Raw genomic sequence first — 15,354 nt, forward strand, 5'->3', positions numbered from 1 at the left:
CGACTTTATTATCTGTACCAATAAATCAATTATCATTTTGACATGACTTTTGTGACCTGCATACGTTTTTAATAATAATTAACGTTCACAATCCCCTGACTGACCGGAGCGGAGTAACGGAAAAAATATTAAATTTTTATTACGTCTTTGTTGTGTGCGACGATAAAGTGTGTGCGAACAAAATTGTATAGTCTGTTCTATAAATTGGCGCCAAATGTACTAAGATTGTTTTTCTTTTTTTTTTAAGTGTCAGTTTTAAATTTGGAATGGAACGATGAAATGGTTGGCATTATTGTCTTTGATTGTGGCCAATTTGATAAAGGAGCCTAGTCCAGTGATTCGTGTTGATAGCGGTTTGCTTCGAGGCAGAATTAGTGATAACGGACAGTTTTATCAGTACTTTGGTATTCCGTACGGGACTGTTAATGCGAAGAATCGGTTTCAAGTAAGTATTGTTTAATTATATATTGAATTATGGATGTGGTATTGAAATGAAATATAATGTTGTTTTATTTTGTAAAAAAAATTTTACTTATCTCTTGTAATATGGAAAAAAACAAAAAAAATATATGAACAAAATTATTGTTTCAAATTCAATTTAATTATTACGTACATTTTTCGTACATCATTAATAAATTAACATGCACTTAAACACATTTTACATTTAACGTTCTCATCGCTTAGTGTAATTACACATATTTTAAAAATACATATTTAGTTAATTAAATATATACATACAAACCTATATTTAGGTTTATACTTTATAGTGTGCATTGAATAGTTTTTATAATAAAAGACATTATAATAAATTCCACATATTGACTTTAATTGCATAGATTTATAATCATAAGAATTTTCCGCCTATGGTAATTTACTATGTCATAGCACAAGTACAAAATCAGACTTCCTTGAAATTTCAATGCCAGTCGTAATGTCAAGGAGCGGAATATTGTTGATCTTGTTTGTTTATATTATTCATATAGTTTGTTAGTTTGTTATTAATATGTATAATATTATTTAAATGGATGTATTGTGTAATCAGTTATGAAATTATTTTAAGTAGTCATTTTCCAAAACACAGTTGCACGTGTGTCTGTGTGGAGAGACGTAACTTTAAAACTGATGAATTTGAGTGAGATTTTATGTCATTATTAGGATAAAATATAGTTTCGTTGTAATATAGTTAATTGTTTTTGTTTTGTATACGGAATATTCAAGGTAAGAGGTGCTTCTGTTTCTGAAAAATATTCTATACAACATATTGTGTGACCTAAGACTAAGACCTTGTGTATAATATAAACATTTATAATCCTTTTTCTTCAAACTGCATTTCTATACAAGGATTCGAAATAATTACCATATTTTATAGCTGATAACTACGCACTTTAAATAAAAACTTTGATTTTCCTCATGCTGTTTATAAAAAAGACTACTTACACCAAAATATATATGTTTTGACGTTAATCTGTACCTATATGAATCTCGTGTAAACAAAAAGAGGGTTTGTAAACAAATGATTGGCCGAATTTTTTAATTTTTTTGTGTAGGTATATTCGATAGGTTTAAAAATAGATCGTTATTGCTGGGTCATTCTACGGAAAAAAAATTCGTGTGGTTCACTTTGCCCACATTGGAAACTGCTGGAATGCTTATGATTTTTTGTTTATTTTTAATACATTGAGGAATAAGTTTCCTGTTACTAAGTTGTCCTATACGTAAGTTGAAAATAATTTAACATTCAATTACTTATACCTATGGTAGGTACAAAATTACAATGAACGTCATAAAAACTGTTCAAATATTCATAATACATAATATTATTGTTTATTCAAGACATAAGGTCAAGCCAAATGTCATATTCAAGTGCTGGTAATTTGTTTTTTTTTTTCAACCATTCCTTAGCTAAAAAGTGCTTTAATGACAATTTTTTTTCTGATTATGACAAATATTATAAAACGATTATAACGTTATAATAATTATATTATCGTTATTTGATGAATAGAGTTAACTAGACTCAAAATAAATTTTAAGTGTACACAATGTATTCAGCTACAAGTACTATTAAGATAGTAGAATTAAGATTCAGAAAGTAAAATAATAAACTTTATTAAATTGTTTGATAATTTCCAGGCGCCGCTGCCCGCACCAAAATGGGACGGAATCTTCGAAGCCATCAACGAGAATTGCAGATGTCCGCAGAAAATGATTGGCCCCTTAGTCGCTGGCCAAACCGACTGCTTGAAGCTCAACATCTACACCCCCATCACTGCCAAGAATAACAAACTGCCCGTGATGGTCTACATCCATGGAGGCAGCTTCTTCGAAGGCACCGGCACAGCCTTCCTTTATGGGCCTGATTTCTTCGTCGAAAGAAACGTTATATTTGTTGGCGTCAACTACAGGCTTAACGTTGAGGGATTTCTTTGTTTGGGCATCAAGGAAGCGCCTGGAAATGCCGGTCTAAAAGACCAAAGCGCAGCTTTAAGATGGATTAAGAGAAATATCGCTGCGTTTGGCGGAGACCCTGATAACGTCACTTTATTCGGTGAAAGCGCAGGGGCTGTGTCTGTCTCTTATCATATTATTTCTCCACTATCAAATGGTCTTTTCCAAAGAGCTATTATTCAAAGTGGTTCGACCTTAGCACCTTGGAGTCTCCAGCACGATCCTGTCAAGACTGCGAGTAGTTTAGCTAAGGAATTCGGATATAATGGAAGTGACCCTTTTGAAATTTATAAAGTATTATCAAGGAGATCAGTTGAGGATTTAATAGGAAAACTGAAAAACGAAAGACCAAAGACTTTAATCACATCTGAGGTACTCTTTACACCCTGCGTTGAAAAGGAAATAGCGGGTGTTGATGCTATGATTACAGAGTATCCAGGTGACATAATTAGTTCAGGAAATTATACCAAAGTGCCCATGATAGTAGGATATAATGATCGTGAAGGAATATATTTCGTGTCATCAGATTTCGGCACGAGTTTAACACAAACACCGAGAGACATTCTCAAGGAAGATTTGGAATTTCCCTCCGAATGGAACAAAAACAAAACTGTTGAAGAAATGAATCAGTATTATTTCGCATCGGGGAGGGAGGATTTAATTATGGATATGGTTAATTTATATTCGGATCTGCATTTTAAATATCCAGCGGTGATTGAATCAGAGCTATACGCGAAAACGAACGACCGGCCGATGTATTATTATCTGTTTAAATACAGTGGGTTTATAAATAACGCCAAGTTTATATCCCAGTTTGTTTTTACGAAGGGAGCATCTCACGCAGATGAGTTATTCTATATGTTCAAGCCGCATACTTTCCCGTTGCCAACCAGATATTTTGAGCTCAAAATGATTGAGCGGATGGTCACGTTGTGGACAAACTTCGCTAAATACGGGTACGTAAACACAATGTTTGTAAATAAGGATATCGGATAGTTGGAATAGAATTTGCTACGGTATCTGTTGATTAGTATTTTAGATTTTTCGACGATAAATTACGATTTTTAAAGATTGGTAAAGCAGTAAATGTGCTCTAGTATAACAATAACGATAGTCCTAATCCAAACATCTATAGTTGACACCGTAACAAGCATCAAAGTATTTTCATACAATTAATCGTACAATTTTGTAGAATGTACAACATAAAAATTGTGAGAACTGGTGCTATATGAGATTTAAAATTGTTATTTTTAGTTTATAATCATTTTTTCCTGTTATAATTTATACACGCACATTGAACCAAAACTTTTTTTAATACGTATAAAGCAGAATCTTTTTTTTTTTCTCTTTTTTTCAACGTTTTTTTTGCACTAAAAGCATGCGTGATCACATCACTGACTTTAATTATCTTGGTTTTGCGTCAGTTATAATGTAAATACGTAATCTTGAAATTCATTACACACTACAAACAAATGTCTACATAAATATTACCGGAAATGTGTTAAATCTAGGAATTGTATATATCTCCTAGAAAATGTATACCATTCCTGAATTTAACACTTTTCCGGTAACATATTATCTACATTAGGAATTGTATACATTGACAGATTTAATACATTTCCGTTAACATGAATATCACAACGACGTTAACGAAATCGAAAAATTTTACAACTCTGAACTCAAATATTATTTTTTCCTCTACGAAGTCTAAATCCTAAGTACTTTTAAAAATATGCATCGATTGCTGATATTGTATAAGAATAACCTTTAACTTATTTCCCTTGTCAGACGGAGATTTTTAATATTGAGCGTAAGACTCAATAATAGACAAAATGGTCCTCTCCAAAGCCTTCAATATCTCTATAAATAATTAATCGATAACATCACTCGATCCAACAAATCCTAACGCGTTCCACTGCCCGTATGTTAAAAACATACATTCGATAAATCTGCACTGAACAAAACCAACAACACAATAACATCGCAACATATGGGCGACTCCAAATAACACAAGAAAAACGAGCACATAATAGCAACAAAACTATATCTTTATAACTATAACTTGTATACGTAGTATATTATTATTAGTCTGTGCTATACTTAACTATAAATAAATAAACTTTTCTTTCTTTCTTTCAACAATACATAATACAATTATTCTGCATTACCTATAGCTATACAACGCAAAACGATATGGAGTGACCATTCTAAAAAACGTATTTATAAGACGATATACACAGAGGAAGGATATCCAATATTTACAGTCCACTTTTAAATGAAACGTGCTGTTGCGTAAAAAAAAGCAAATTATGAAGCATGGTCCATTTAACACGCCGCTCACGTTTTCGTTATAATATCGCAATTTTATTTACGGGAATGTAATATCATTTGTATGGGAAATCACGGATTCCACGAGCTTCATTGGCACGCATTAATTTATTGATTACCGTCGCTTGGGGCTTGTGATTGATTCGCTTTATGATTATTGTTTTGCTCTCTGTTTATGGAAGGAAATGATTAGGATCGTGATAGCTGAGAAATATAAAGCGACTACAGTTACTGATTCTATAAAAACACTTATTGGATGTTTCACAAAATCATCTTGAAGCTTGCACTTTGAATTGTAGAATAACTTTTTGCATACAGATATTACATGACACTTAACACCTATTTTTTCTAGTAGGTAGTGAATCTAAGAAGTAAATGCCAGGATAAACAGTAACCGTAATAACTAATAAGAATTAAAAATTACATAAATTTTAGAGCATTAGAGAAATGCATGAAGAGTCACAGAGGATGAATGCAAATTGCAAACTAAATGTATGGAATCGTCCAAGAATCGTCACTACTTGATTAGACATTCATTAATACCTAGATTATTCTAGTCACAGATGATAATATTATACATACTACTATACTACATCTAGTTTTCCTTTTATTAGACGCTAGCTTTTCGTCCACAGCTTCGTCCGTATATATAGTCAAAGAAAACCCGCATAATTCCCTTTCCCGTGCGATTTTCGGAATAAAATTATTCTATTTGTTAAAGTTACTTTCTATCTCTGTGCCAAATTTCATGAAATTCGGTACAGTAGTTTTTGTGTGAGAGTAACAAACATACAAACTTTTGTATTTTTAATATAAGTAGTATTCATGTATCTATTATATCTTGCAGAGACCCTACTCCCTCCACAACCAAACTGCTGCCAGTAAAATGGAAGCCCAGCAGATCTTGGAACCCAACAGCGCTGGTCATCGACCACCACATCACCACGGCTCTCATGTGGGACGAAGATTCTGTCAGATTCTGGAACAAAACCTATAACAAGTATAGAAGAAGGAATTATGGCTTCAACTGAAAATCAGGAAATTTCTGGAAGAATCAATTTCTAGAAGGAGAAATTTGAAGATAGAATTTTATGTCAGGATACATTACTGCGTCTTGAGTATTTTGAAATAAAATATGCTTCAAAACAAGCAATCTATCAAGAAGTCACGATAATTTTCAAAGATCATGTGGTTTATGGTGTAGGTAATTAAGGTGGAATGTTTCTAGTTATTAAATAGCATTTATCAGACGATTAATACCAAAGAATCATTGAGTAATAATAAATAATTATAATTTATTTTGGAGTTTTATTTATTCCCTTGAACTGGAAATGTTTTGACCTAATATAAATTAAAGTTATTGACAAAATTTTAGCATTATATTCATACAAAATAATTAACTAGTTCATTAGCCTTTATATGCTAACTAGCTTTCCGCCCGCAGCTTCGCCCGCGTTTTTAAAGAAAAATCCGGATAGTTCCCGTTCCCGTGGGATTTCCGGGATAAAACCTATCCTATGTGTTAATCCAAGTTACCCTCTATATGTATGCTAAATTTCATTATAATCGGTTTAGTAGTATTTGCGTGAAAGAGTAACAAACACACACACACATCCTCACAAACTTTCGCATTTATAATACCTATTACATATTAGAATTCTAAACAGTCAGTTACGACTTTATGCAAAGCCACAGATTAAGTTACTACGCAAAACTAAATTTACGTAAATATTTTCATCCTGAACCTAAATTCACATAAGTTTTTGTTAGTTTTAGTATTTATATTACTAGAAACTACACCTATACTTACTTTACACATGTAGATAACTCTGCCTTTTGCCTGCAGTCTCCTATTTTTCACAATTTTAAAAAGGCTGGAAAACTTCACTACTTTATGGTTGCAATAATATTCTCGTGTTATTATTAAAGCAAAAAGGTCTTTATTATAACACATAAAGAGTCTAAATGTAGAATAAACAATTACTAAAGATAATTTAATATAAAATGGCAAAGAAATTAAATAAATATGATGTTATCATGAAAATGTTCCCATTTATGTTTCAGCTAGACACGTATTTATTTAGGTCTGACAGTCCTTTGCCGTTATTTAAATATCATTTGGATGAGTTTCACTTTAATATTTCTCGCAAATATTCATATTTTACTTGAAATGTCTATTCTAAGAAAGAAATCAAACAAGTTGTGTACATTGGATATATTTTTATATTGAAATTCATGAAAGCTTGTTATAATATATTTTGTTACGCAAAATGAATTTAGTCAAATCATGCTGAAATCGGAATAAAAATAACAACAAGAGTAATATAATAATATTATCTACAATTTTGTTTTACAAATTAAATTCTCAGTATTGTTTAAATAGGTACTTACTTTACTTAATTTAAAATAGTAATTTGGGTACATCAACCCTGTTAAAAACAAATTAATAGAATAAACAACACAAAATTATACTTTTATACTTTTAAAGAACTTTAATAATTTTATAATATTTCTTACAACAATATCAATATAATCCATTGTTTAACTTCACTTGCTTGTATTATCGAAAAGTACACTGCAAAGCGCGATATTAAAGGTTCGCAAAAACTTGTAAATGAACAGAAAGACAAGCAAGAAGTGAGAACTGTCTGTTTGTCAGTTGCATTCAATACAAGTTTGCAACTCTTCGTGGAACAAAAATTTCAATGTTGCTTTGTTTGCACGCGAAATGCGGGTTTATTCGAAGCAGAATTATTAACATTATGGCTGTAGATTTACAAATAAATGTATAAGCATGAGATATTTGACTATTTGAGATATTAAGAATATTTTTAGATATTATAATTATATTTTAATTTTTAAATACATGATATAAAAATATTGTTAGGTAGGTGACACGGATACAAATTTAAATGTATTTGTCATAGGATCGTTTCAAGAGCAGCAAAACTAATTGTAGTTAGGATGTGATTAATTTAAATGGTTTTTTGATCTGTTAGATTACATTGATAGGTAACTGAAAAACGGAACAATTGAAAAGAATGCGATTACCAGTGTGGGGCCAAAATTTCTGTTCGCTTGAATCAAATACAAAATTGTATTTTATTTAAAAATGCACGCGCAATATTATAAAAACATGAAAAATTACCCTTTTACTTAAACTAGTGTACATGAAAATAATTAAAAAACACAACAGTTTATCGCAAATTCTCAAAGACAGCGTGAAAGCCTAACGACGAGATAACTCCACAATTAAAAGGCCGGGCAAGTTCTACCAATTTGCATGTTTGCCCAGTTTATAACAATTAGCCCGCTTCCCGGGTATTTTTCTTTATTACCCGGATTACCCCTCTCCCCCCCTGCGTCCCCCCGCACCCCCCCTGGCCCCGCCCGGCCTGCACTTTGCCACCTTAATTACATTTTATAACGAATTGCTGCTTGACGCGATTGTTGCAGTTTTACTCACATTTTCCGACGAGAAATAACTGCGTATTTCCGAGGAAAACAGAATTAAAAGCTTTGCTCATTTGGTTTTATTGCTGCGCATTTCAAGTACGTTTAGCAGATTAAAAAAGGTTTTAAGAGATACTCTATGCCTTTACGACACATGTACGACTCGTTCTGCGGCTTGCTTTGAATTCTGTTAGATATTTTCCTGACATTTTTTCATATATGTAGTTAGTTCCATAATAGATTCACATTAGCAACAGCAGTTAATTTTGGAACTTTTTATCAGACGATCAAACGCTGTGATAGTAATCGAAATTTATCTTTTATGTTCGTAATAAAAAAACGTGAGATGATAGGTATTTTTACTCAAAGTAATGAAATAACATAGATCTTGTAGTACAAAGTAGAGATGTTAAGAGGTAGTAAAATTACGAAACGCAGAGACAAGATCTTTCGCCACAAGCAATCGAAAGCTTGCAAAAACTAATGTCCATACTGTGTTCATACGTTTCGCTATAACGTCTTATCTTATGTGCGTTAGAAAAGTGATGGAAATTCATCTAAAATATTATTTTCTGGTTGTGATGTTTAGTGTAGAATTATTACCAAGTCTTTAATATTGTCGATTCTGTGAATTTAACCATGATTTTAAAGCTTTAAGAAGTAGATAATATTGCAAGTTACCTATCTAAACATTGAGTGCATTTGACCAAATTATAGAATTACTAAAACTTATATGATCAATTTTTTCATGTTTACCACAGCCAATGCTTTAAGAAATGAATTTGTTATGTGCGTATGTTGAAATAAGTTCATCTAATAACGTTTAGATAGCAATGATATTATATATACATTGGTAGATAGTTCATAAATACATAGAAGATGAATATTCTAAATGCATTTGAGTGGTTAATATTATGTGGCACAGTGCATACTTTGTTGACGCCCGTCGTGGAGATCAGTCAAGGCAAACTGCAAGGTTTGAGGAGCGTGTTCGGACAGAACCGGTATTATAACATACCTTACGCAGTGGCTGATAGATTTCAGGTAATATCCTTTAATAATTTACAATCTGAAAACTATTTCCTATCAAATGTATTTTATTTCTAAGCAAACATCGCGATGTCTTTCACTCGATTTAAGCAGTGTAAATTACTTTTACTAATGATTATAACTTGTAAAAGCTGAAAGTATCATCTATTGAAATTTGAAAAGAATAAGCAATGAATGAAGATAATTTGAAACAAAAAAATTAAGATTGCAAAGCTATGTCGTTTTATTTCACTAGTAACATTTCCTTTTAGAAACCCAAAAGACCACCCAATTGGAAGGGCATCTTTAAAGCCATTTATCGCAGTCCATCCCTAAAATGTCCACAATGGAGAGCTTCTACTTTGGTAGGCGTAGAAGATTGTCTTCTCCTCGATGTTTACACACCAGAATGGACAAAACCTGGTGTAAAACTTCCTGTCATGGTATATTTCCATGGAGGAGCCTACTATATGGGTGCCAAGAATCTATATGATCCAGAATTTTTAGTAGTCAAAAATGTTATTGTAGTCACTGCTAATTACAGGCTCGGTGTCCTTGGTTTTCTTTGCTTAAACGATATATCCAACCTTGGTCTTTGGGACCAAGTAGCCGCGTTGAAATGGATACAAAATAATATAGCCGAGTTTGGTGGTGATGAAGAAAATGTGACCATTTGTGGAGAGAGCGCGGGGGCTAGCTCAGCGTCATTCCACATGCTTTCGAAAGCTAGTAAAGGCCTATTTCATAAAGCAATTTTAATGAGTGGCACAGCATTATCACCTTGGGCCTTTAATATAGAACCTGTTGATCCAACCTTCGAAGACGCTAGAAGAATTGCACCAGTACAATCTGGTGAAGATGTTATAAAACTTTTTACCAAAACACCGCTTAGAACATTAATAAAAGCAACCAAAGATACATCAGTAAACCCTAGATATTTTAAGTATTCGCCGTGCGTTGATGCTAATTCTTCAGAACCATTCTTCATCGATGCTCCTTACAATATAATTAAATCTAGGAACTTTAATCATGTGCCTGTTATGATGGGATACACTGAATCCGAAGGATCATACTTTTATGGCTTATTAAATGAAAAGTCAGTAAGAGATTTGAATGAAAATTTCGATGATATGATTCCATGCCTATTTACCTGGTGTTCTGACAATGAAAGAAGAGAAATAGCCAAATCATTACGCACATATTACTTTGATTCAGGAAATATAACTATGACTTCTGTTAACAATTTAGTAAAGTATTATTCAGATTGGGTAGCTTATGCTGCTATAGCTGCATTTTCAAGGGTACTAACAAAATTTTCTAATCAACCAGTTTTTAATTATTTATTTGCCTATGAAGGAGACAGAGAATTTGCTAGATTTTTCGTACCTCAGCTAAAAGGACCAGTCCATGGAGGGGAACTTTTTTATATATTCAAACCTTTTGGCATCTCAATGATACTTTCTGCAAGGGATAGAAGATTTATCGACAAATTAACTACCATGATTGCCAATTTTATGAAATATGGGTAAGATTATTTGAATATTCCCATTACCTATGCATCTATAGTCATTATGTTAATTTATTTGTCATCCACGCAAAAAATTGCATCTTAATTTTGTTATATGGCCAAAATGCATGAATAGGTAATATTCAATATTAAAGAGTGTCTCGATATTGCATAATATGTTGTTATTTTAATAACTTTCAACGAATAAAAAAGGCAACACATATCTTGTACGCCCTTTATAAAATTCCTTGTTTAACATTACGTCATTTTTCCACAGAAATCCAACACCAAAAAGCACAAAGTATCTTCCTTTACAATGGCCACGAGCTACATTTAACTCTTCTAACATCATAGTGCTAGACAAGCAACTATCTGTTATAGATCAACCGTATGAGCGTCACAGGGGAGACTTCTTTTTGAGCCTGCTTTGTAAATATGGCCTGCCTGGGTATGTCCCCTGTGAGAGTGCTCAAATGTGCACGCCTCGGTAGAATGTTTAACCTAGATATTAGTAATAGAAAGAAGAATGTTAATTTTACGATACGTTAGAATATAGAAGTGTAGAATATTTATTGTTCCGTGAAACTTAGTTTGAAAATAAAATATTTCATAAATATTGTTGTTTTATTTATCCTTACGTACGTCACATTTAAAAGCATTTGTGAACAATGGTTCACAAATGTACACATAACACAATAATATTAATATCTATCTATTTAATCTTAACTTACATTTATACAGAAAAGCCTTCATTAATAATCGGTACAAAGAACAGACTGTAATGTAAAACAACTGAGTAATATCAAGTACACTCCCAAGAGATGTCTCTTGAAATAAGGCAAAATGTTATTGATAAAATCCGAGCTCAATATATCACAGAAACAAACAATCGTGGAATAAAATAAGCTCTGGCCGCAAACAGCCCGCGGGAACTTTATAAATATGCAGATCAAATATTAAAAGAGCCGCAAGTTCTGAATAGACGAGACGTTTTGTACAATACGATGCGATGGAATATAAATTGTTTGTAAGTTAATAGAGTCGATAGGAAATAGAAATGAACATGTACCGAGTAAAGGCTACTTGAAGTAGACATCTCAAGTTTTTGTATGATATTCAGTTTTCCAGGTGCAGAGATAAAAATTCCTCAAATAGAATTAATAGAAATAAAAACTATTTCTTGAAAAATATTCGTATCATATCGTGTAACAGCGTATCATAATACCAATATCGATCCCTTATGCCGTAGCATATTTCATAATACATATTACATATTTTCTATATTAAAAATTTATTCTTATTTTTAAATTTACGAGTTAAAAAAAATACGTATTAATTACCTAGTAAGTATGATATATACTTAATTAGAATAAAAATACTACGACCATTATTCATGTAACACAGCAGAAAATTCCCATTAAAAACGTTATTTTCCTAATAGATTGCATATTCTTTTCAATATCAATGTTTCCAGTCCGCCCATAAGTGCAGTGCATCCTTCAACATAAATATTGTATGTTTTCATTCAATTTCTAGCGGTAGCCGGCGGACACAGCACACATCTTCTGTTGTATATATTGGTAGAAAAATCTGCCATTCTCTGGATATAAAATTTTAGGGTGTACAGTTTTTATTCAGTTTTTAAACATGGGAACGTGCTTGCTGTGTTTTTAAGATAGGAGACCGGTAATAATTTTAGGTTCATACTAAAGTTCTAAAGAACGTTACGCCTACGCCTACTTTAATAAAGAATATAAATTATTCAACTTCTCGTATTATTATATCACAATTTAGGTAACTAAGTACCTATCATGCCTATCAAGTAATATTGTAAATAATTTCTCTGTTCTATTACAAATCACAAATTTATGCATATCATAACGACAGGTCTTATTAATGTAATAAAATGAATAATAATTTCTTACTAGTCAAGCAGTTTAAATCAATTTAATTTTAACGCAGAAAATGTTATGTAATGTTAAAGAACTTGATTTTATTGAAATAAAATCAAGTTCTTTAACAAATCACCATGCAAGACAATCGGATTATTAATAATTCCGAACCATATAACATTTTCCGGTCTATAATTTGGTTCGTAGGTACTCCAATCACCTATTTTTATTGAGCCGTTCCCCAATAATTTTTGACAATTATCATAATTATTCAATGATTCGTTATCTATGGACTGCCGGGCTCCCGATTTTAATAAAAAGACTATAATTTACAATTCAAGGGGATAAAATTTGCGTTCACTTATATTATTTCAAATTTAATGTTATGCTTTCAAAGGGGAGATTGTTTTAATGTCAAGGTAAAATCTCATTTCCCGTTGCTTTATGACAAAAGTTTTATTCCAAACTATATAATGTTTTTACTAAGGAGAAGTGATAGCATTAGTGAACTCTAGATAACTATAAAGGTAGGTTTTTTTTTTTATAGTGGGGAAATCTTCCAAAGATACTCACGGCCCCCGGGGAAGGAGCCGTGGGTTATGTCGGATTCTTACCGACTAAAACCCCACTGTGTTCCGTCGAGCCGCTTTAATGATGGGGCCGCGGGTATTTGTTAGAATTCTTCCGCGACTATAAAGGTAGGTACTCAATTCTAATCAAAAAGTAACTACTATGGTAAAACAAATTCGAAAACTTTTAGGCAACGAGCTGAACACTCCAATCACAGTTAACATCAAAATCATAGTTAAATTTATAATATTTAAGAATTTAAAATGAGATTAATTTTCTAATGTACCATGGAAGCGGCCAAATGTTGTCTTGCTCCCAGAATATTACTTTCTGCTGCTTTCTTCTTACCAATTTTTTCTCTGATTACCCATTTAACCGATCAGCGATAGATATAAAATGTACCTATATCTATAACATACGCTAAAGAGTATTTGTTAGTTTGAATGCACTAATCTGGAAACTTCTCGACCAATTTAAAAATCGTTCCAATTTGTATAAAATCCGTGCATATTATATTAAAGGTATGTTTCTTGTAATGATTTGTGAAGTAATACAATATCTAGTTGGTATGTACCATAATAAAATAGTTAATTTATCTTTACTATTTGTACGTATCTTATATTCTTTGCCTCCGCAAACTAATTTACTGCTCAGACCTCAGTCATTCTCCAGAACTAAGAGTATGTATCTACAAAATATTGATTTAATTTCATCTGCTTTCAATTCATCTGTTAAGTCAATTATAAGGTTGATCCTCGTTTAAAATTGTTTTTTAATTACTGCTTGTCGTCATCAGACTTGTTACAGATAAAATGTTACCTGTATTGCCCTATAAAATTAATCCATTTGTTATGACATAAAAATATTATTAAAATCGGTTCAGAAGTTCCAAACAGGGACAAATAAACTATTGAATTATACTATTTAGGTTATTGAGAAGCGTTTCAAACTTTTATCGGAACGCTTTCATTTACATTTGTTGTTAAATGTATTTTCTTTCTTACCTTCTGAAAATATTTTGTAGTCAGTTTGAGATGAAAATAGCTTTTCTATACACAAGTAGGTATATGTTTTATAATAATAAAAGGGTTAAAAAAACGACACTTCAAGTTTAATAAATTTATTTATTCATTTTAGTCTTATATACCAACAATTTACGAAACTTCACACGAAGTTGACTGACAGATTTTTTTTTTTGCTTTTTCTCTTAGGCCTCACCTATTTTAGGGTAAAGGACCATATTATTGGCCGATATCATTCATGTCATATATAGCGGCGGCACTTAAGTCTTATAAAACCCTAGCATCGTGTAATTTACAGGGACAAGCCAGCTTTACGACATGTGGATACCTGTCTCTTTCTAACATATGGAAATAGTTTTTGCTAGAGCGAGATAGATCGTCATATCAAAGACATTTTTAAATCTTAAAATTAAAGTCCTTTTGCAAAGAGTAAGATCATTTTGTATCAGAGAATACTTCGTGTCACATTTAATTTGGCAATTTTTATCAACATCACGATTAATTCGTACCTCAAAAAAAATTATACAGTAGGTTGAAACATTTTAATTAGCCAAAACAAAATTAATCTGCCCCTCTCGCTCTAGCACACTATACATCAAACGTTAGAAAGAGACAGACTAACAGACGCCGTTCCGCACCAACTGATAATAGGCCATAAAAAACGCATTTCAATAAACTTCTAAAAGAACGTGTCATGATAAAATGTATGCGTCAAGCATTATGAAGCAGAGTCATTTTAAAAGTTCATTCAAACGCAAAATAAAATAAATTTCACAATACATATAAATATTCCGGGTACCAGTCACATCATAGAGAATTAGAAAGAAAAGTTATTTTCGAGTTGCAAAAGCTTAAAAATTAGCAGTACTTGGAAAGGTTCGATGCAACATGGCGGCCGGCAAAAAGTACATTATTAAAATTGCTTTACAAACTATGGGCGTATTCAGAAAGAAAGCTTGAAACTTATAAGCGCTTATAAGCGCTTATCGGCGCTTATAAGCGCTGGTAATCCGCGCAGGAAAATATATGAACACGCGCCGATAAGCGCTGATCGGCGCCGACAAGTTTGTTGAAACTTGTTGGAACTTGTCGGCGCCGATCAGCGCTT

At 32.2% G+C, this 15,354-nt stretch overlaps 2 protein-coding genes across 2 annotated transcripts; both read left to right on the forward strand.

Moving 5' to 3' along the window:
- On the forward strand, positions 1–6,071 carry LOC149902046 (esterase FE4-like). Its single transcript, XM_090110957.1, has 4 exons — positions 1–167; positions 248–445; positions 2,131–3,401; positions 5,621–6,071. Exons 2-4 carry the CDS (start codon positions 275–277, stop codon positions 5,802–5,804), a joined length of 1,626 nt encoding a protein of 541 aa, XP_089967083.1. The 5' UTR covers positions 1–167; positions 248–274; the 3' UTR covers positions 5,805–6,071.
- Positions 6,072–8,722: 2,651 nt separating this feature from the next.
- Positions 8,723–11,364, forward strand: LOC149902047 (esterase FE4-like). Its single transcript, XM_090110956.1, has 4 exons — positions 8,723–8,801; positions 8,988–9,270; positions 9,528–10,780; positions 11,040–11,364. The coding sequence occupies exons 2-4, from the start codon at positions 9,106–9,108 to the stop codon at positions 11,251–11,253; spliced, it is 1,632 nt and encodes a 543-aa protein (XP_089967082.1). The 5' UTR covers positions 8,723–8,801; positions 8,988–9,105; the 3' UTR covers positions 11,254–11,364.
- The last annotated feature ends 3,990 nt before the right edge of the window (positions 11,365–15,354 follow it).

Source organism: Colias eurytheme, chromosome 16, assembly GCF_061535395.1.
Source record: "Colias eurytheme isolate Ceu_HAF_F1 chromosome 16, ilColEury1 Martin Lab GWU primary, whole genome shotgun sequence".
Taxonomy (NCBI): domain Eukaryota; kingdom Metazoa; phylum Arthropoda; class Insecta; order Lepidoptera; family Pieridae; genus Colias; species Colias eurytheme.